At 40.5% G+C, this 23,659-nt stretch overlaps 1 protein-coding gene across 1 annotated transcript in view; it reads left to right on the forward strand.

The window, feature by feature from the left end:
• LOC109430547 (uncharacterized) overlaps positions 1-23,659 on the forward strand; it is a 776,197-nt gene that overhangs the window by 631,094 nt on the left and 121,444 nt on the right. Inside the window, exon 11 of the mRNA XM_062852938.1 lies at positions 5,404-5,481. Within this exon, the coding sequence (XP_062708922.1) occupies positions 5,404-5,481 (78 nt within the window). The remainder of the gene's footprint in view (positions 1-5,403; positions 5,482-23,659) is intronic.

A 23,659-nucleotide genomic window follows, 5' to 3' on the forward strand; every position in this document is an offset into this window, starting at 1 on the left:
GTTCCATTATTTCGCAGATTAAAATTTTTGTTTTCTGTTAATGGAATTTGACCTAGGCCTAGGGTTGTAACTGTATGAATATGTAATTAACATTGAAACTAGAATAAAATCCTTACGATAAATGTATACTAGTCTCTGCAAGAACTATGGAGATACAGACAACTCTCCACTCGATGTTCCCTTCATGTTTCCATATATGTACCTTACTCTCCACACGGTATTTATGCCGTGACTCTCCATAAAGCTGATATTTCCATAACTCGATGCTTCCTTCGATCGATGTGTTGCTTACCATAATTTTACCTACATAACTTGTTTCTTAGGTGATCGACTGTATGTTGGATGTCTTGAGTTATATTGCTGGCTTTTCAGTCTTCTGTTTTTACTTTAGGAAAACTAGTTTTTTAAATATAAAATCGTGAGAGTCGAGAGTAAAAGTGAGAGTCGTGATTCAACTGCACCCACTACTGGAGACGGTGAAGAATATTCCAAGCGCAAAGTTGAACAACATTAACGAAAGGGAGTTCTACAACTGCATCCGAAACGGCAAGCCTGATTATGGACAAGGCCTTCCGGAGATTGGCGACGTCACACAGTTCTGTTCCAATTAATGGGAGAACCCTGTCCAGTACAGCGACGATGGGATGTGGTTGGCAGAAAAAGAACGAGGTATACCAGAAATTGGGCTGCACCAGGACCCAATTTTGTACACAATTTTTGGTATTAAAACTCATGACTGTTCACGGGCGGATGGCGGAATGTTTCGACATGGTGCTAGAAGACCCTACGCAGCTATTATATTTATCGATCGAGGTGGCCTCTGCTGTACATAGTAGCCGGCTCCATTCCATTCGGTCCATGGCTGTTTGTCTCCAGTTCCGTACTCTGCGTAGGATCCGCAGATCGCCCTTGGTCGATCCACCTAGCTCGCTGCGCACCACGTCTTCTTGTACCGGTCGGATGACTCTCGAGAACCATTTTAGTCGGGTTGCTATCCGACATCCTGGTGACGTGACCGTAGCCTCCCGATTTTCGTGGTATGGACGATGGTTGGTTCCCCCAGCAGCTGATGCAACTCGTGGTTCATTCGCCTTCTCCAAGTCCCATCTTCCATCTGCACTCCGCCGTAGATGGTACGCAACACCTTCCGTTCGAAAACTCCAAGGGCGCATTGATCCTCTGCACGTAGGGTCCATGTTTCGTGCCCATAGAGGACGACTGGTCTAATCAGCGTTTTGTAGATGGTTAACTTCGTGTTACGGCGAACTTTATTCGATCGTAGAGTTCTGCGGAGTCCAAAGTAAGCACGATTTCCTGCCACAATGCGCCTCTGAATTTTTCTGCTGGTGTCGTTGTCGGCGGTCACCAGTGAGCCCAAGTACACGAATTCTTCAACCGCCTCGATTTCATCACCGTCGATATAAATTCGGGGTGGCGGGCGCGGTGATTCCTCCCTGGAGCCCTTTGCCATCATGTACTTTGTCTTCGACACATTAATGACTAAACCGATTCGTCTGGCTTCACTCTTTTGTCGGATGTACGTTTCCGCCATCGTCTCAAATTTACGAGCAATAATATCAATATCATCAGCGAAACCAAGCAGCTGAACGGACTTCGTGAAAATCGTTCCACTCGTGTTTATCCTCGCTCTTCTTATTACACCTTCTAAAGCAATGTTGAACAGCAAGCACGAAAGACCATCACCTTGCCGTAATCCTTTGCGAGATTCGAAGGGACTCGAGAGTGTCCCTGATACTCGAACTACGCACATCACTCGATCCATCGTCGCCTTGACCAACCGTGTCAGTTTATCCGGGAATCCGTATTCGTGCATAATCTGCCATAGCTGTTCTCGATCGATTGTATCATACGCCGATTTGAAATCGATGAACAAGTGATGTATGGGCACGTTGTATTCGCGGCATTTCTACAACACCTGGCGGATGGCGAACATCTGGTCCGTTATAGCGCGTTCACCCATAAATCCAGCCTGATATTGCCCCACGAACTCTCTTGCAATCGGTGATAATCGGTGGCATAAAATTTGAGAGAGTATCTTGTAGGCAGCGCTCAGTAGTGTGATCGCGCGGTAGTTCCCGCAATCCAACTTGTCGCTAACAAGATGGGACACACGATACCTACCATCCGGCAATACTTCCTCCTCCCAAATCTTGGTAATGTCCCAGTGTAGTGCTCTCACCAGTGCTTATCCAACGTATTTTAGAAGCTCGCTTGGTAGTTGATCTGCTCCAGCGGTTTTGTTGTTTTTCAACCGGCCAACCTCCTCCTCAATCTCTTGACGGTCAGGGGCCGGAAGTCTTTCGTCCTGTGCACATACTCCTAGATCAGTTACCACGCCACCTTCGGTACTTGCAACGTCGCCATTGAGGTGCTCATCATAATGCTGCCGCCACCTCTCAACCACCTCACGCTTGCTCGTGAGAATATTCCCGTGATTATCTCGGCACATGTCGGCTTGTGACACAAAGCCTCTGCGCGAGCGGTTCAGCTTCTCGTAGAACTTTCGTGTGTCTTTAGCGCGGTAAAGCTCTTCCATCGCTTCGCGATCTCGTTCTTCCTGCTGGCGCTTCTTCATCCGGAAGACCGAGTTCTGCCTGTTCCGCGCCTGTCTGTAACGTGCCTCATTCGTTCTCGTACGCTGTTGCAGCATTCTCGTCCATGCTGCATTCTTCTCGTTTTTCAACTGTTCACATTCGCCGTCGTACCCGTCGTTTCTGTGATTAGGAGTCGCGAAGCCTAGTGCTGTAGCCGAGGTACTACCTATAGCGGATCGGATGTCCCTCTGCCATCTTCAAGTGTAGCTGCGCCAAGCTGCTCTTCCGTTGGTGGGGCCACTGCTAACTGCTGCAGCAGCTGCTCGATGTTGAGCCGCGGCGTTCGACTTTGACGCGTGGTGATAACTGTCGAAAGTTTTGAGCGCATGCGAACAGCGACTAAGTAATGATCCGAATCTATATTCGCACTGCGGTATGTGCGGACACTGGTTATATCCGAGAAGAAATTATCGTCGATTAGAATGTGGTCGATTTGGTTTTCTGTTTGATGATCGAGTGATCGCCAGGTGGCTTTGTGGATATATTTGCGGGGGAAGAAGGTGCTTCGGACTACCATACCACTACCCCTACCATACCACCCTACGCAGCTACCAGAGTTAATTTAATTACCAGAGGTATCACTAATCTATAACGTGCCTTTCGAGTCTGTACAAATTGCTGTTGTCGGTAATAGCGAGGAGGATACAAGCCCACTGCAATGCCAACAACCTAATCGAGGAACAAAAATGGTGTCGCAAGAACACGCAAGGCTGTAAAGATCAGGTCATCATAGATGCAGTCATTGTGGGCCAAGTCACCGTAAAGCAGAGTAACCTGAGCATGGCGTACATCAACTACAAGAAGGCGTACGCCTCAGTGCCGCACTCATACCTTCTTAAGGTACTGCAGTTGTACAAGGCAGACGGAAACGTTATCAGGCTTATGCAACACGCGATGGGGATGTGGAGCACGTCTCTACACATTTCTCGGCTTCCTTCAAATTAGAGGTATTCGCCACACAGCGATCAAGAAGTTCTTCCATCGTGTCAACTGTATTCTGAGGAGCTTTCAGTCAGCCGGCAACAAGGTGAAGGCGATCAACGCGTTTGCTGTTCCCCTGTTGACCTACAAAAGTAAAGTAAAGTGGACCAACACTGACCTCGAGGCGTTAGAACGAGCAGTCCGAGTGGCGTTCACCAACTACCGCATGCGCCATCCAAAGTCGTCCATTAAGAGAGTCGCCCTACCATGCGCAGAAGGAGGAAGAGGTTTCACCAATCAAGCCTAACTTTTCCAAACACCGTATCTAACAAAATCCACGAACGGAGAAAATCGGAGGGGAAGTTCGCTGTTCCCATAGGAACTCATACATTGAGCATTTCTAAAACGTGAAAAATCCGGGTATTTTTTCACAAATCATCCCCTAAGGCGAGTGATACAAGTAGTCTTAAACGAAATTCATCGCCTCATGTGAAAATCTCTGTTTTGTTTACATATGTTACATACGGTGTTTGGTAAAGTTAGGCTTGCAATATCCTGGCACTACGTGTCTCCCAGGTCCAGCAGTTGCGGGCATATTTCGTAGAAAGCCAGTACAGTAATGAAATGTGCCGCATTGTATGTGAAGTTGACCACGGTTACAGCGACATCAAGACCGTTGATGAGATGATCGTAACGTGGAAGCAGAAGGACGTACCCATGCTGGAGCTGGAGCTCGAGCACAGCGATAAGGCGCCGTCGAACGCGGCGTGGCTGGTGCGGGGTGACCTCTTCTAAGGAACAGAAGGTTTCGTCAAAGTTCAAATTTGGACTTTGCTTAAATGGTATACAATGTAATTCATTGAATGGGAAAAAATCAAAGAAAACGTAGGAATTCAATTGCCGAAATTGAGTCGACACCCTGATGTAATTTCACGCACACCCTACACGAAGACCCAGTGCACAAGTGTCCACAATCCTCCCGAGCATGCTTTTTTAAATCATTTCAATTCCTGCCCCTGTGACACACTGCAATTGTTGCCTGCCATCCCTTGTGGTTAACAATCCGATCACACGACAACGGCCCGGAGGAAAGCAATCACTCTCCCCAATCGCATCCGATCGCAACTGGAGCATCAAAACCACACCAGGAAGCCGGGGTTCGGGTTTTTATTCTTCCTCGATAATTAATTTTCATTTTATTTATGGTTTGAAACGTTGGGTTGCGTGACTATCGTTGTGTGTCACACATGAAACGGGTAAATCGTTTTTTTTTTCTTTCGTCGGGTAGATAGCTTGGTAGACCCTTCTTCTTCTTCTTCTTCTTCTTGGCGTAACGTTCCCACTGGAATTTGTCTCATCTCAGTGTTATAATTGTTATATGAGTAACAGTTATTATTAACTGAGAGATTTATCTGCCAATGACCATTTTGCATGTATATATTATCGTGCAGCAGGCACGAAGATACTCAATGCCCGAAGAATGCAAGGAAGTTTCCTTTATGAAATGTTTCTCGACCGATCGGGAATTAAACATGTTACCCTCAGAACAGTCATGCTGAATACCCACGCCTTTACAGAGGCGGGACCGAATAGCTCGGATGGTATCATTGTCAAATTATAATTCTCTAGATGAAGCTTCATCACTTCGCTCCCAAGGCCTTTTTTGATGTTTTTAATGAAAAAAAAAATAAATTAATTAAAATGTTAAAGCAACAAAGATTGCTAGAAAGTTCTTCAAAAAGTTATCAACATTGTAGAAGAAGTTTTAATTTGCAAATCAGTAGTATAAAATCAATAGTTGAGAAATGATTGTGTTGGGCGTTCACCCATTCAATAATATCACTTAAATGTTATTTTCTACTTACAGGTGCCTTCCTTCAATGGTTCATCCTACCTTCGTTTCGCTCCACTTGGAGACAGCTGTATTATCTGGTTTGAACTTAAGGTAAGTGTTTAGTTTTATTACCTTTCATCTTTAGTAAGATGTACCAAAAGTCTATACTCTATATAATGCCCTATGAAAAAAATTTCTGACAGAGAGATAAAATAATAAATAAAATCAACTCGGTTCGAGGAATCAAAGTGATGTGTGGAGTTATATAATCAGTATCTTAGTGACGGCCGTCTGATTGTCGCTAACAAACACATTCGCGATCTCGACGAACGCATTGATACGATAGAAACTCCCACCACGCTTTTCTTTGCGGATCTCTTAATACCAAAGCCCGTCACCGTCGATTCGACGCAGAAATTATAACACTCGCATTTCAAAAGTACCATTTATATTGCTCCAAAATAATAAAAAATATCATTGAAATTGAAATACCAGGGATGCCAGGTGAAATTTTCAAATGAGGAATTCCACGGAGTCATGTCAGTCGATCCTGAGCAACCATTTCAAAAATATCTGAAGCTTTGCACAGTATTTCAATTTCATCTAATTCGCCATTTTTCGATATCAAACCTTCATATTCACTCACGACTAACTTTTCAAAAGGGTGTATGCGAAAATAGTTCAAAAATATTCTAAAAGCTGTACAGCAAAAACGGATTGTTCGATTGTTATGAATTTTTCAGCAAAGTTAGATAACTAAATGATGATTCCTTAGAAAATATACACTGTAAAAAAAATATTTTTTACTTTAAAAAAATATGATCTTTGTCACAAAAACTCAAATATCTCAAAACCCTATCTTTTTACCAACGTCAATTTTTTAGGGGAAATGGCCCTTTATATCAGCTATCTACCATAAAATTTTGGTGGTGGTAAACTGATAAACAAAAAAGTTATGACATTTCAAACATTTCACAATTTTTACATTTAGTAACAAAAAAATTTTTTTTTCTGTGTAAATTATTTCGAGAATTATATTTTGATGCTGATTTTATTGTGAAGGCTACCGCCTGAATTAAATAAGTTGTTTTCATGATATTTTTGTTTGATTATTCATAATTTCTATAGTATCTATTTGAAACTTAGACGCGATCCAGTGTTTTGATCAAAAATATTGAGAGTGTCATTCTTTTATTTTACGTGACTGGTGAAAAATGGAATTAAACTTATTTTTAAGACAAAAGCTGTATAATAAAAGTTTTATATACGCGTATACGTCTAGCTTATCTGCAAAAAAAAATACCTCTTAGAGAACCGACTTTATGATCGGAAGAATGCGAGTAACTTCAACAACAACAAATGCATGAGAGGTACATACCACATACAAACACACGAAACGCCTAGAACAATTTTCCTGTAAATCCATCGCCCAGTTCACACTACCACCACCTGGTGGAAATGTTTCACGAAACACTGCGTTGTGCAATATCGTCATCAGAAGGCGCTAGTGTGAAACGTCAAACGCAAAGAAAAACGATGGGCACTCTTCTGGTTATGAAAGCCACAACCAAGATTCAAAATGATCGTTAAAGGCGTGGTCAATGAAAATTTCGTCAGTGTTACGTTTGTTTGTCTGTATACATACCATGACAATGCTCACGAAAAAGCAAAAAAAAAAAATACTATAGCTATAGATAATAAAAATTTTATAGTAAATTCTTTCTTCAGCCAAGCAAACAACACCAAACTAGTCAGTTAAAACTAATAAGTGATTTTGTTTATTATAATCTAACGAACAACATGAACAGTCGCTTTCTTAAAGGTCTTCAACTCAACGCTCTCTTGTAGACCGTTTGATGAAAAAAAAAATGTTCAAAGGAGTTACGAAATCTCACCGAAAGCACCATAGATAAACTGAAAGAGACTGGTTATGCCCAAATTGAATACAAATTTACGCATTTGCACCTCCTGCCGTCTAGACTTTGACAAACGAGCCATCTGTATATCATCGGTAAAGCAGGGCGCAGGAAGTTCGAAAACGACAACAACTGAGAAATTGCCAGAAGTGCTAAGTGCGGAGAGTCATGCCACCGTACCATCAGCGACATCAGTTTAAACAATTTAATCACGCCCCTTTTCAAAAATGCTTTGCTTATACCCATTTCAATATTTTAACGTTGCAAACCACGCTTTCAACATTCATTTTGAAGAAGAGGGAAAACACTTGGCCTCAAATGTAACAACAAATTAATGAATAAACGACTAATGCGCGGAGGGCGTGATAAAATGGGAACATTACTGTACATATAATATACATAACACATAATAAAAACAGCTTGTTCTACTCACGCAAGGCCACTAACAATAAAATCAGCATCAAACTGCGATTTCCGGCCGAAATAATTTACACTAAAAAAAAATATTACTAAATGTGAAAATTGTGAAATGTTTGAATTGTCATAACTTTTTTGTTTATTAGTTTATCATCACCAAATTTTTATGGTAGATTGCTAATACAATGGTCCATTTTCCCTAAAAAAATACGTTGGTAAAAAGATAGGGTTTTGAGATATTTGAGTTTTTGTGACAAAAATGATATTTTTAATGTTAAAAAAGATTTTTTTTCACAGTGTATATTTTCTTAGGGATCACCATTTAGTTATCTAACTTTGCTGAACCATAAAATAAGCATCAAACTGCGATTTCTGACTGAAATAATTTACACAGAAAAAAATATTTACCAAATGTGAAAATTGTGAAATGTTATAACTTTTTTGTTTATTAGTTTACCATCACCAAATTTTTATGGTAGATTGCTAATACAATGGATCGTCTTCCCTAAAAAAATTACGTTGGTAAAAAGATAGGGTTTTGAGATATTTGAGTTTTTGTGCCAAAAATGATATTTTTTAATGTTAAAAAAGATGTTTTTTCACAGTGTATATTTTCTTAGGAATCACCATTTAATTATCTAACTTTGCTGAAAAATTCATAGCAATCGAACGAACCATTTTGGCTGTGCAGATTTTTGAATATTTTTGACCCATTTTCACATACACCCTTTTGAAAAGTTAGTCGTGATTCAAAATAAAAGTTTGATATCGAAAAATGGCGATTTAGATGGAACTGAAAAACTGTGCAAAATTTCAGTTCAATAGAAAATCATGAATTAAAAAATTTCCTTAATTTTGATGCTGTTGCTTGGAATCGCTCAAATGTCTTCAAGGCACGCTAAAATGTCTTCACATGTCTTCACACCCCATATTGTCACTTTAGTATGAAATTAATGTCAAGATTTATGCCATGTTCTCACTTAGCTTTTAAGGAATATACCGTGAGGTAATCCAGCAATAATGCATGGTTCTCTCCAGAAGTTCCGTGACAATTTTAAGAAGTTTTCCCAAAATTTCCTAAGCAAGTTCCTCGGGTTTTTTTCAACAGTTCCACAAAAAAAAATCCGGGAGTTTCTCTAGGAATACCTTCGCGAATTCCTCGGAAATTTCCCCAGACAATCTTCGCGAATACCTTCAGAAGATCCCTGGGAATTCATCATGGAGTTTCTCGGGAACCCCTCCAAATCATTCTCGAGAATCCCCCCAGGAGTTCCTCTGGAATTTCTGCAGACGATCCTCAGCAAATCCTCCTGGAGATCCTCGGCAGTTCCTCAAAATATCCTCAGGAATTCTGCCAGAAGTTCCACGAGAACTCCTCCAGAGTTCTTTCATAAAATTCCCAAGAATTTCTTCAGGATTTGAGTTTCCCGATAATTCTCACAGGAATTATTCTACAAGTTCCTCCAGGTGTTCCTCGGGAAATTCTACAGGAGTTGCTCGGCAATTCCTCCAGGACTTCCTCGGGAATTCCTCCAGGAGTTCTTAGGGAATTCCTCAAGGAGCTCTTAGGAAAGTCCTCCACGAGATTTTCGGGAACTTTTCTAGGAGTTCATCGAGGATTCCTCTAGGAGCTCTTTAGGAATTCCACCAGAAGATCCATGGGAACTCCTCCAGAACATCCTCGAAAAATCCTTCAGGAGTTTCTCGAGAATTCATCCAGGAGATCCTTGGAGATCCTCCAGGAAGTCCTCGGCAATTCTTACAAAAGTTCCTTTGGAATTTCTGTCGGAGCTCCTCAGATTTTTTTCCGGAAGTTTATAGGGAGTTCCTCCAGAATCTCATCGGGAACCATTTCGGAATTCCTCCAGAATCTCATCGGGAATCCCTTCAGAATTCCTCCTGAAGATCCTTGGGAATTCCTCCAAAAGTTTGTCGGGATTTTCTCTATGAGTTTGGTTTCTTATAAATTCCTACAGGAATTTCTCGGGAATTTCTCCAGGACTTCAACGGGAATTCCTCCAGGAGATCGAATCGAATCGAGAATTATTCCAGGAGTTTCAGTAATTCCTGCAGGAGAACCTCGGGAGTTCCTCCAGGAGATTCTCGTAAATTCCTCCAGGAGTTGCTCGGAAATTCCTCCCGGAGCTCCTCGGTAATTCTTCCAGGAGTTCCATAAGAATTCTTCCAGGAGTTCCATAAGAATTCGTCCAGGAGATCCTCGAGAACTCCTTCAGATGATCATCGAAAAATCCTACTGGAGCTTCTCGGAAATTCTCTTAGGTGATCCATGGAGGAAATCGTCAAGATTTTCTCCAAAAGATCTTTCTCCAGGAGTTCCTTCAGAATTCATTCATGGATCCTCAGGAATACTTTCGAGACATCCTCCGGAATTTCTACAGGGGATCCTCGGTAAATTCCTTCCAGGAGTTCTTCGGGAATACTTGCAGGAGTTCCTCGGAAATTCCTCCAGAAGTTTATCGAGAATTCTTTCAGGAATTAATTGAAAAATTCTCGAGAAAACCTCCAAGAGCTCCTTGGGAATTTCTCTAGGGATTCCTCGGGAATTCTCCGAGGAGTTATATGTTTCTCGGGAATCCCTCCAAGAATTCCACGAGAAGTTCTTCATAGTTTCTCGAGGTTCTCTTCCGGCAGTTCCTCGGGATTTCCTCTTGGTCCATAGAAAACCTACCCCTGGAGTCTCCTGGGTATTCCCGATGCTTTCCTGGTGGTGTTCATAGGTATATTCAGATGAATTTCTGCTAAACTCCTGAAACATTTCCCGAGAATCTTCTGGAAGAATTCTCGAGAAAATGCCAGAGGGATTTTCGATGAACTTCTGAAGGAATTTCCAAGGAGTTTCTACAGAAATTCCCAAAGAAAAAAAAACTCCTTTGAAAATTATCAAGAAACTCCAGGAGGAATTTCCGAAACTCCTAGAGGTATTCTCCTAGAGGCATACCTGAGAATCTCTTGAAAAATTTCCGAGGAACTGGAGGAAAAACTCCCAAGGAACTTTGGAAGAATTGCCGAGGAACTCCCAGAGGAATCCCCAAAAAACTCCTGGATAAAATCCGATGATCTTCAGGAAGAATTCCGAGGAATACATGGAGAAATATTCCATGGAATTTTCTAGCAATTCCTAAGAGAATTCTAGAGGATCTAATAGAAGAATTCTCAAGGAATTCCTGAGGAACTCCTGAAAATGTTGTTGGCAAACTCCTGGAAAAAATCTCGAGGAACATCTGGAGAAAATTCTGAGGAATTCATGTAGAACTCCTGGATGAATTTTCGAGGAACTCCTGTTGGAATTCCCGAACTCTGAAAAGAATCTCAAGGAGCACCTAAAGAAATTCTCGAAGAACTTCTGAAGTAATTTTCGAGGAACTCCTGGAGAAATTCCCTTGCAAATCCAGAATGAATTCCCGCGAAACTTCTAGTGGAATTCCTGAGGAATTACTGTTGGAATTCTTGTGGAACTTCTGGGAGAATTTCCGAGGAACTCTTGGAGGAAAGGCATTCCCGAGGAACTCCTAGAAGAGTTCACAAGGAGCTTGAGAAGAATTCCCGAGGAGCTCCTTGAAAAAAATCCCGAGCAACTCGTGGAAAAATTCCCGATGAACTCAGGAAGAATTCCCGATTAACTCGAGAAGGAATCTCAAAAAAATCCAGGAGAAATTCCCGAAGAATAAATGAAGGAATTTTCTTGGAACTCCTGGAAGGATTCACGAGGAACTGCTGGAGGAATATCTGAGGAATTAATGTAGAATTTCTCGAGGAACTCCTGAAGGAATTACCGAGGATCTCCCGGAGAAATATCCGAGGAACTCCTAAAATGATTCTCGAAGAACTTCGGAAGAAATTCCCGAGGAACTCCAGAATAAATTCCCGAGGAACTCCTGGAGGAATTCCTGAGTAATTCCAATATGAATTCCCGAAAAACTCCTGGTGGAACTTGCCCCGAAGAACTTGCAAAGAAATTCGCAAGGTGCTCCAGAGGAATTCCCGAAGAACTCCTTGAAGAAATTCTCGAGGAAATCTTGAAGGTATTCTCTAGGAACTTCTGGACGAATTCCCGAGGAACTCCTGGAAGAATTTCCGAGGAACTGCTACAGTAATTACCGAGGAGCTCCTAAAACAATTCTCGAGGAACACTTAAAGGAATTCTCGAGGAACTTCTGAAGGAATTCCCGAGAAACTCCCGGAGAAATTTCCTTGGAATTCCAGAATGAATTCTCGAGGAAGTCCTGGAAGAATTTCCAAGGAACTGCTAGAGGAATTACAAAAGGAAGAACTTCTGAGGCACTCCAGGTGGAATATCCGAGGAACCTGGTAGAATTCCTGAGAAACTTTTGAAGGTATTCCTGATGAAATCCTGAAGAAATTCCCATGGAACTTCTAGAGAGATTCTCGAGGGACTACTGAAGAAATCTTAAAAGGCTTGGACAAATCTTCGGGACAAGTCTGCGGAAAATTCTGGATGAAGCTCTGATTAAAATTCAAACGAAGTTCTGGGAAAAATTTCCAAAAAAAAACTTTGATAATATTATAGAAGCAACCTCTGTTTTTGAAGATTTTCGAAAAATTAGAGAATACCCAGATGAATTGCCAGTTGAGTTTTTATTGATGAAAATTTTATTTTCTACAAACAATTGCTGACGAAAAATAAATTTAATAGTTCACCATACTTTCTAAAATTTCCATGAAATGGAGGTCATATAATTTGATCCGTATTTCAATTGAAAACTGCTTCAAAATTTCCGCCAATATAAAGACCGAAATTAGGAATTTGTAAGCTTAAGGCTTTAAAAGTTTAAAGTTTTATCTACAAAAATTGAAATGCATTTCATCTGAAATTGTTCCAAGATTTGAATTATTGGATTAGATTAACAATTCTTAACATAAATAAAAATAATATTATTTTTAAGCTATCAAAAGTCTTTAAAAGTCTACACAAAATTTGAAATGTCTTCACAGAACTTTAAATGTCTTCAACAAAACTTGAAAAATCTCTCAATGCCAAAGAAATTGCTCTTTCTGCTTTTCTTGACATTGAGGGAGCTTTTGATAATTCATCTCATAATTCAATAGCAGCGGCCATGTTGAAACGAGGTTTCAATAAATGTGTTGTTGATTGGATTAATGAAATGTTAGCCAAAAGGGAGATATCAGCAAACCTTGGAAGTTCCTCTATATCTGTTAGAGCAGTGAAAGGGTGCCCACAAGGAGGCGTCTTATCACCTCTTCTGTGGTCTTTGATAGTTGATGATCTTCTGAAAAACTTAGAATCACAGGGATTTGAAATAATTGGTTTCGCTGACGATATAGTCATAATAGTGCGTGGGAAATATGACCAAATCATCGCAAACAGAATGCAAACTGCTCTAAATTGTATCTCATCGTGGTGGGATAGGGAAGGATTAAATGTAAATCCTTCAAAAACTACTATTGTACCATTTACAAAGAGGAGAAAATTTTCTATAAATAATTTATACCTGAAAGGCATATCTATAGATCTTTCAAATACAGTCAAGTACCTCGGAGTAGTCCTTGACAGCAAACTGAATTGGAATTCACACCTAGAGCAGATAATCACAAAAGCGACAAATGCTCTTTGGATAAGCAAAAACACATTTGGTAAGCAGTGGGGATTGAAACCGAAAATGATTTATTGGATCTTTTCGGCAATCGTGAGACCCAGGATTACCTATGCCTCACTGGTATGGTGGCAGAAAACCACAGAATCCGTCGCTCAGAGAAAACTAGGCAGATTACAAAGACTAGCGACTCTCTCAATAACTGGAGCATTGAGAAGCACTCCTTCATTGGCATTGGATGCTTTATTACACGTGCTTCCATTACATCAATTTATACAATTTGAAGCTGAAAAGAGCGCTCTAAGTATCAAAAGATCTACGAACCTCTTGGAAGGTGACCTTAATGGGCATCTTAGTACCTATTCTAAAAACTTTTGGCATAAACTCCATAATATGAACAACGAAGACTGGATGGAGAAAAAGTACAATTTTGACCGTATGTTTAAAGTTTATGACCCTGATCGAAGTTCGTGGTGAGTCGGTGGTCCAGAATTTCGACCAGGATCGATTATTTTTTATACAGACGGTTCAAAATTGAACAACAAAGTGGGAGCAGGAGTAACTGGCCCAGGGATAAACCTGTCGATACCCATGGGAAAGTATCCAACTGTATTCCAGGCAGAAATTCAAGCAATTTTAGAATGCTCTAATATATGTTTGCAAAGAAACTATAGGCATTCAAATATATGCATATTGTCTGACAGCCAAGCAGCACTAAATGCTTTGAAGTCAGCGGTATGTACATCAAAACACGTTTGGGAGTGCATTAAATCACTTCAAGATCTGTCCTGTCGTAATCAGGTCAACTTATATTGGGTTCCTGGCCATTGTGGAATTGATGGAAATGAAAGAGCTGATGAATACGCAAGGCTTGGATCATCTCTTCAGTTCATAGGGCCCGAACCTTTTTGTGGGCTATCTGCCTATGCTTTGCGAATGGAGTTCAAAATAAGAGAACATTCGAAAGTGACGAACAATTGGAAAAACACTTGTATAGCAAGGCAAGCAAGGCGATTTATTATTCCAAATGTTTCTAAGACTTGCAAAATACTGGATCTTTCCAAAAAAGATCTTAGCGTATATACTGGGCTTATAACAGGTCATTGTCCGAGCCGATATCACTTGAAGCTTATGGGAAAACTTCAAGATGATATGTGTCGCTTTTGCGGCACAGATAAAGAAGACTCGGAACATCTACTGTGCCACTGTCCGGCACTCTTTACAACAAGACCTAAGTTCTTCGTCAAACGGCTGTTAGAACCCTCTGACATTTAGAGAACAACACCCAGTACGGTAGTGCAGTTCATTCGAAATGTCGAACCGTGTTGGGTTAATGCTATTAATCAAACGATGGCGATCACTCACAATAGTGGTACGTCATCTTGATATACATACACTCTTAGAAAAAATCATGTAAATTTAGTTCACTTGGATGCACATAAAAGGAGCGGCCCGTTTGACACAAATTTACGTCTTCTATTACAAAAAAAGTCGAGCTAGCAATCGCTAGAGCCGAAGCGTGAGATAAAACATATGTAAGTAAAATAATGAACTGGATTCGAACTCTGGTCCGCTGATTAAGATGCACGTACTAAACCTCTCGGCTGTATTACCGAGTTGTGAGACAAACGATAAATGTAGAACTGTTTCTGCCTATCTGGTCAGATAGGTTTACCATTCAGTCATGAAATGTTTACGTACGTTGATGGTTTACGTCACGTGTAAATTCCAAATTTTTAAAGAGTGTAGCTATAATAAAACGTATCAGGGGCATATGTCACAATAGATCAAAAAACTGGTCGCAGTGATGGAAATACCCCACACGGAATAAAAAAAATGTCTTCAATTTGAAGACATGTCTTCACATCTGGCATCCCTGGGCGAAATTCTTATAATTTTAAAGTAGCGGTAAATTAGGTATTACAAGTGTTCGAGTGTGTCCACCATAAAAACAAGTGAATTGTTACCTTATCTGCATGTATACGCAAATTTAGCAATGTATGAAGTACCTATTTTATTTTTGATCAGAATTTACTCAAAATAGAAATTTCAATGTTGTAATCGATTCGGGGCGACATGAACACTGCCAATTACGAATGTATGTATGCGCATTGCATATTGTTTAGAGGCGTTTTAGAGAATTTGGAAAAAATCAATCCGATTATTTTAGCTTTAAATTAACTTTGATGTTATGTAAACTCGTCTTCAATGCAGTAGGTATTGTATCTGTAGTGTTGATCTCCGTAGGCAAATTACTTAACTGATCGATTTAATTTAGCTTAACTGGTATTAGCGTAAAATATGCAGGGGTGTCCATTATGCCCCGATGTGTGTCCATTTTGCCCCCCACCTTTCCTGTCAGCCCAAAAAAAAAAACACGGTTTACAATTCATTATTTCTTCACACTAAAGACACTCTATGTGCTGTAAATGATTGAAATACGTAGGAAACAAGCTAAAGTTATAAGACTGATAATATGTTAAGTTTTTCTCTGTTCTGCAGGCCTAACGTACTTATTTGCTTAAGGTGTTCATTATGCCCCTAATCCCCCTACAAACACAAATATAGCACAAATCAAGGATGGGAACACTCACTTTCAAAGAGTTACACTCACTTGCTGTTTTCTCGGCTCAGAAGCGTGCTGTCAAGAAACGCTGTATTGACGACTTTTGCCTTGTGGTTTTGTCTAAAAGTTTGTCGAATAGAGTAAGGGTCGCACACGCATACCGAAGTCGTGAGGGAGCTGCGTAGACAACTCTCCACGAGGTGAATGTAAATTACACTCACCTCGTGGAGAGTCGCTTTCACAGCTCTGTCACGAATTTGATATGCGTGTGCGACCCTTACTCTATTCGGCAAACTTTTAGACAAAACCACAAGGCAAAAGTCGTCCATACATCGTTTCTTGATTGCATGCTTCTGAGCTGAGAAAATAGCAAGTGAGTGTAAATCTTTGCAAGTGAGTGTTCCCATCCCTGGCACACATAAATTAAAATGTAAAGAGTAGAACATGAATTCATGCAGTCAAAGCTTCGTGTATAATCGTGTGTTTCAAGAACGGAACGAGGGTTAGTTTGAAGTCAAAGTCATAGTGAACGAAGTAGGCAAAAAACATCCCAAAATTGTACAACTGTGCTTGGTGCTGTTTTTAATTAACGATGTCATGAAATCGTATACACTTTAGCTCAATTTCCGGGTAAATCAATGGTTTCGGGGATCTAACCTGTCGTCTCTAGGTAGACATTTCATTGTTTTGCTCCTAGGATAACTGGGAACCCGTATATCTACCATATATTACGATTTTAATTTGAGATTTTACCATCTACGGAATTCCGCATAAATTGTCTCCACTTGCTGTCGAATGATTTACGAACTACCCAGCTCCAGTTTCATAAATAATATGAAACAAATAAATCTCGCCCTAACTGCTCCCGTGTGCAAAAGCAATGCAGCAACTGGTGACTGCGTTCATTCTACACGCAGTCAATTTTCATCAACAACATTTGATAATCAGCCTACAAATTATGCCGAACAGTCTAGCTGTTCATCCACCGATTGTTGCACTTCTATCTGATAAACGATGGCGCAGGGGAGGTGACGCGCGACGACACACACACACACAGGTGCCTATATCAATGGCCGTAACATGCATAATTATCCCACCCAACCCAGAACCTCACTGACTCCCAGCAAACATCATCATTTGGTGAACAAACCAGCTAGCGCCACTCGTCGTCCGCCGTTTTCCCATTCAGAGTAAAAAGAGCACCGCGCTAAACACGCAACTAAAATGATAATTAGATCGGCGGCGGTACCAATGTTGGCACTGATACATGATTTATAATTGCATAAATTAATTTACCGCACATCAATATTCGCGTCTCGTCTTCGACTGTGGCAGAACCAGAGCATGCGAATCCAGTCAGAGTCAGCGCTCTATCACCGGAGTGTCCTACGGCTGTTTGCGACGCTCTTCGCGGAATATTGGGATTTGATGGTGGATGGTGGGTGGTGGCAATTGACTATCCCTAGGAGCAAATCCCACGTCCGAAGGTGGTGCAAATACAGTTGAATGGTGTTTGGGAATCGTGGCAGGGATATGAGGCTAGTCCTAATGCGTGGTGAGTCAAACTGGGCGAGATATTGCGGGTAATTACGTGGAATAGTGAATGCGACGTGCAATACTGTGTAATGAGCGTTTCGAATGATGTGAGTCAATATCATTATTCGTGCCATGAGCACATTTTCGGGATCAACGTGTGCTGAGCACTAGCAGCATTCTTAACGCAAATTATTTCAATTTCATTAAAAACAATTTTCAATATTAAAAAAAACCAGTGCTATTTTGGTCTAAATAGGTTTGCCAGAGAAGAGAATTGGGTTTTTAGGGATACTCGGGTTATTTTTCTCTGCCCAAAATATGTCGAAATCTAAAATTTCATAATTTTTGGAATCTGGGAACTATTTTTTAAATGCATTTGAAGTTTGTATAGGAAAATTATTTTGTACGTGGCGAACTGTCCCTTTATCGATTGAACTGTCATTCTGTCCACGAAAATTAAAACTGTTTTGTTTATTTAACTACCAAAACAAAGAAATTGGAACGCAGTAAAATCACGTATACTCAAAAAAATTAGCTCTTTCGATTAGGCTATAGGATATAGCAATATTTTATTCACTAAACAACCCAATTGTCGAATAAAAGAAACAAAAACAAATGGCAACAAAAGCGCGGAGTTTGTCCTTTGCTCAACTTTTACAGATAAAGGCAAATCCACTAAAATATTTTTCTATGACAAAACAAAAGTGGCAAAAGGTTATTGCAACCATAACAAATTGCAAATACCCCATAGAAAATTAAAAAGCGCTCCATAAAGAATGAACATATGTTCCATGAAAATGTGCAATGTTACCCATAAATAATTGAAATCGTTACATACTTTATAAACCCAAATTAATCCACCTAGTGGGGATAGTGCCTTTCTCGTTGAATATGTTCTCACGATCTTTCCGTCGACGTAAGCCGAAGTGTTCTGAATCCTGATACTTTCTAAGAAAAAGCAAGCATTTGCAAGCAAGGAAAGCCATAATTGAATTGACTCAAAAATGATTGATGGGACATACCTAGTCCGACGTTATGTTCAACGTATGAGCAGAGCTGAAATATATCAGACTTCTCAGTTGACTGCTTGAGCATCTTCATTAACTCTGGAGGCCAATCTTGTTAACCGATCATCAGGTTACCTAAAAAGTCATTCAATGTGTCGCATTCATGGGTTGATTCTCCTTTACGTTTGACCATTTTCTATGGAACATCCGTAATCGGTTGCCGAACACTACCGGTAGTCCCAAATATGATCGGAAACTATCTTTTGCTAAATCAAGAATACCTAAAAAGCCGAGATTTGATGTGTCGTATGCATCCCAAGTAACACACATGTTATATAAAAGTTACGACAGCGCAAGTTTTGGATGTATAGAAGTTTATTTAACGTTATTTCAACATAATGTTAGAATTACGTAAAATAAACTTCTATACAACCAAAACTTGCGCTGTCGTAACTCTATTATAACATGTGTTTTGCTTGGGATGGGTTTTGTTCACTTTTATATTTGCTTACTTTCGGTGGGGCACCCGAAATGGATTCCGGAACAGTACCGGTAGTTCCTGATGTTGTCTGATCCTATTTTCTTGCAAACCGTTCATCAGGTTATAGAAAAAAACAGATTTGATGTGTCGCATGCAGGGGTTTGGTTCACTTTCATATTTGGCCATTTCCGGCGGGACACCCGTAACCGGTTCCGGATCACTACCGATTCAGATATGTTCTGAGAATATTTTCCTGCTTACTGTTCATAAGGTTATCGAAAAAGCCGCGGTTTGATATATCGCATGCATGGGTTTAGTTCACTTATATATTTGGCCACTTCCGGCGGGATACCTGGAACCGGTTCCAGATCACGACCGGTTCAACTATGTTCTGACAATACTTTCCTGCTTACTGTTCATCAGGTTATCGAAAAAGCCACCATTTGATATGTCGCATTTATGGGTTTGGTTAACTTTTATACCTGGCCGCCTCCAGCGGGACATCTGGAACCGGTTCCGGAACACTACCGGTTCCGATATGATCTGAGAATGTTTTCCTGCTTACTGTTGATCATGTTATCGAAAAAGCCGTGGTTTGATATGTCGCATGCATGGGTTTGGTTCACTTTTATATTTGGCCATTTCCGGCGGGACACCCGGAACCGATTCCGGAACACAACCGGTTCAGATATGGTCTGAGACCATTTTTATGCCTACCGTTCATTAGGTTATCAAAAAAGCCGCGGTTTGATATGTCGCATGCATGGGTTTAGTTCACTTTTATGTTTGGCACTTCCGGTAGGACACCCGGAACCGGTTCCGGGACACTATCGGTTCAGATATGGTCTGAGACTATTTTCATGGTTACCATTCATCAAGTTATCGGAAATGCCGTAGTTTGATGTGCCGCATGGATGGGTTTGTAGCGTTTTCATATCTGGCCCCTTCCTGGGGTACCGGTCCGGAACACCTAAATGGCCATAACTCCGGAACGGCTGGACCGATCTGAACCATTTTCAATAGGAAACAATGGGACCAGATTCCGCGTCGAATGAACCGTCGGTCATTAAAATCGGTTGAGGTTTACTGCCAAAAAGGGATGTGAGTTTTTTTGTACACATACACACATACACACACACACACACACATACATACATACACACATTCATACACACACAGACATCACCTCAATTCGTCGAGCTGAGTCGATTGGTATATAAGACTTGACCCCTCCGGAGGCTCTATCAAATTGGACGTAAAAAAAATCACAGTACTTATCTAATTTCGTCAAAATACCAATGTTAGATGCAAGTTTACCTTCTCCATGTGTTCAGCAAAGTTTGAGTACTGACCAAGGGCTATCATGTGTGGCCATTCACTGTTCGAACAACACTGATCGATCTACATAAAATAGTCCATTATCTGGGGGTGTTGCTTCAAGGCACCGGTAAACGTAGTTATCAAGTAAAGTTTTAGACTTCCCTAACTCGTGATCCAAAGCAGATAGAAAAGTGCCGTCTTCGGCAAAGTTGTTCAGAAGAATAAGAGCATTCTGTTGATTTACCAATTAGTTGGAGATTTCGCCGCTAGGTGGCGCTAGTTATCAAGTGAAGTTTTAGACGTCTCTAACTCGTGATCCAAAGCAGATAGAAATGTGCCGTCTTCGGCAAAGTTGTTCAGAAGTATAAAAGAATTCTCTTGATTTATCAATTAGTTGTAGATTTCACCGCTAGGTGGCGCTAGTTATCAAGTAGAATTTGAGACTTTTCTATCTCGCGATCCAAAGCAGATACAAAAGTGCCATTTTCGGCAAAGTTGTTCAGAAGGATAAGAGCATTCTGTTGATTTACCAATAAGTTGGTGATTTCGCCGCTAGGTGGTGGTTATCATCAAAGTGTAGAATTAGCAGTAGTTAAAATAAACAAAAAAAAAATCAAAAAGGTGATCATCAAATAAAGTTCCAGACTTCCAAATTTTGGGGTCGAGAGTAGATAGAAAAGTGCCGTCTCCGAATACCTTGTTCAGAAGGATAAGAACTATTTGTTTATCGGTTGACCGTGATGCCTTCTGTATACGTTTCAAGGTGTATTAAGTAGTGAAGCAAAAAATATGAATGGAAAATTTCTTTTATTGTTCTCTTTCGTTTTAAATCTAGTGTTGACAGAAAATAAAAAAAATAAACAACTTCATCGTACAACTGCCCTTATTTTAGTTAACCCATTCTCTCTTCATCGACCGAGCAATTTTTGGCAGCCAAAACAGTAACTGACTGCTGTTTGAAAAGCTGATTATACCGAAGCGTCACTCTCCGCAAATCAGCCCGAAATTGCACGGCTCGTTCAACATCAAGGTCCTCATCCAAAGCCATGTCGCCCATCTTTTCTGCCATTTCAAGAAGTTCACCAAGCTTAGTCTGGTTGAATTCCTGCCCACATACCTCGCTTTCTTCTGCGTCTCCAAAATTTTCTTCCGATTCAATCAGTAACTCCATCAGTTCATCATCGTCGAGAGGGTTGTCGATCATCAGTTCCTCCAAATCTTTCTTTTCAAGATTCTCAAATCCTTCCTTTCCTACAGCATGGCAGATTTTGAAGGACTTGAAGGACTTTCTTTGCCTGCCATTGCATGAATTTGTATATTGTGAGGCACGCACAGCACTATCCCCAGGGAGTCGAGAAAATTTTCCCGACCGGAACGGGAATCAAACCCACCTTCCCCGGTTTGGCGATCCATAGCCTCAACCACTAGGGTAACTGGAGATCCCATTTGCATGCACGTAAGCAGTATCTCATGCCATAGTAGGCTGGGAGTAAAAACGAGCTTTTGTTTTTTGGTTTTGGTACTCGTGATTTGTCCAAGCGCAGAAGTCGAAAAAAGCTATTTCAATCACCGTGTGAGTATCCCGGTGAAAATCGATTTTTTGAGATTTTTCATGTTTACATTTCTTAATGGTGTAGTTACCAACACGCATACGAAATTTTACATAGCGATCCGATCTGGAATTTGGTAATTGACCGATGAGAAACATGCTCATGAACAGGAAAAATGGATGATATTCAAGACTTCCTTGCGTGGCGTAACTCGTAGCTCTCGGATGCGATTTGTATTCATGTGAGTTTTTTTTTTCAATGACCGAAGGATCTGAAAAGGAGGCCCTCGTAATATATTGTTGTGTAACAATGCACTGCAAATGAGGTGCATTACAACATTGTCGAACATTCGAATTACCTATCTCACACCTGAATTGATATTTTTAACTTTATCTAAAACTGCATGGTCAGTGTTGCCAGTAATAACAGATTTTGTGTATCACAGTGTGAAATAACACACTGTAAATGAGGTGCACTACAACATTGTCGAACATTCAGATTGCCTTCTTCTTCTTCTTGGCGTAACGTCCTCACTGGGACAAAGCCTGCTTCTCAGCTTAGTGTTCAATGAGCACTTCCACAGTTTTTAACTGAGAGCTTCCTCTGCCAATGACCATTTTGCATGTGTATATCGTGTGGCAGGCACGAAGATACTCTATGCCCAAGGAAGTCAAGGAAATTTCCTTTACGAAAAGATCCTGGACCGACCGGGAATCGAACCCGTCACCCTCAGCATGGTCATGCTGAATACCCGTGCGTTTACCGCCTCGGCTATATGGGCCCCTTCAGATTGCCTATCTCACACCGAATTTGAGAGATTGAGCTTTATATAAATCTGCATGGTTAGTGTTGCCAGAAATAACAGAATTGTTGTATCACAGTTGGAAATAATGCTCTGTAAATGAGGTGCACTGCAACATTGTCGAACATATGAATTGCCTATCTCACACCGGATTTCATATAGTGAGCTTTTTCTAAATCTGCATGGTCAGTGTTGCCAGCAATAACAGATTTTTAATAACACAGTGTGAAACAATGCACTGTAAATGAACTGCACTACAAAATTGTCGAACATTCGAATTGCCTATCTCACACCGGATTTGAGATATTGAGCTTTATATAAATCTGCATGGTCAGCGTTGCCAGCAATAACAGAATTTTTGTATCACAGTGCGAAATAATGCTCTGTTAATGAGGTGCACTACAACATTGTCGAACATTCGAATTGCCTATCTCACACCGGATTTGAGATATTGAGCAATATTTAAATCTGCATGGTCAGTGTTGCCAGCAATAACAGAATTTTTGTATCACAGTGTGAAATAATCCACTGTAAATGAGGTGCACTACAACATTGCCGAACATTCGAATTGCCTATCTCACACCGGATTTGAGATATTGAGCATTATTTAAATCTGCATGGTCAGTGTTGCCAGCAATAACAGATTTTTTATATCACAGTGTGAAATAATCCACTGTAAATGGGGTGCACTACAACATTGTCGAACATTCGAATTGCCTATCTCACACCGGATTTGAGATATTGAGCTTTATATAAATCTGCATAGTCAGTGTTGCCAGCAATAACAGAATTGTTATGTCGGAGTGTGGAACAATGTACTGCAAACGAGGTGTACTACAATATTGTCGAAAATATGAATTGACACCCATATAAGTTATGCTGAAAAGTCTGATATATTGTGCACATTCATATGTATATATTTAGCAATATATGACTCTATAAGAACAGTGTTGCCATCTAAAAGTGTAAATAATAACAACCGAAGCTATCACTGGTTAGCTTTTGTTGTCCTTTCAAACTTTACAGAACATTATTTGTGTCTATTTAGAAAAAACTATTTGATAATTTGAGCAATGATTGAAATGGACGTTAATCTAAAT

Source organism: Aedes albopictus, chromosome 2 (genome assembly GCF_035046485.1).
Source record: "Aedes albopictus strain Foshan chromosome 2, AalbF5, whole genome shotgun sequence".
NCBI lineage: Eukaryota > Metazoa > Arthropoda > Insecta > Diptera > Culicidae > Aedes > Aedes albopictus.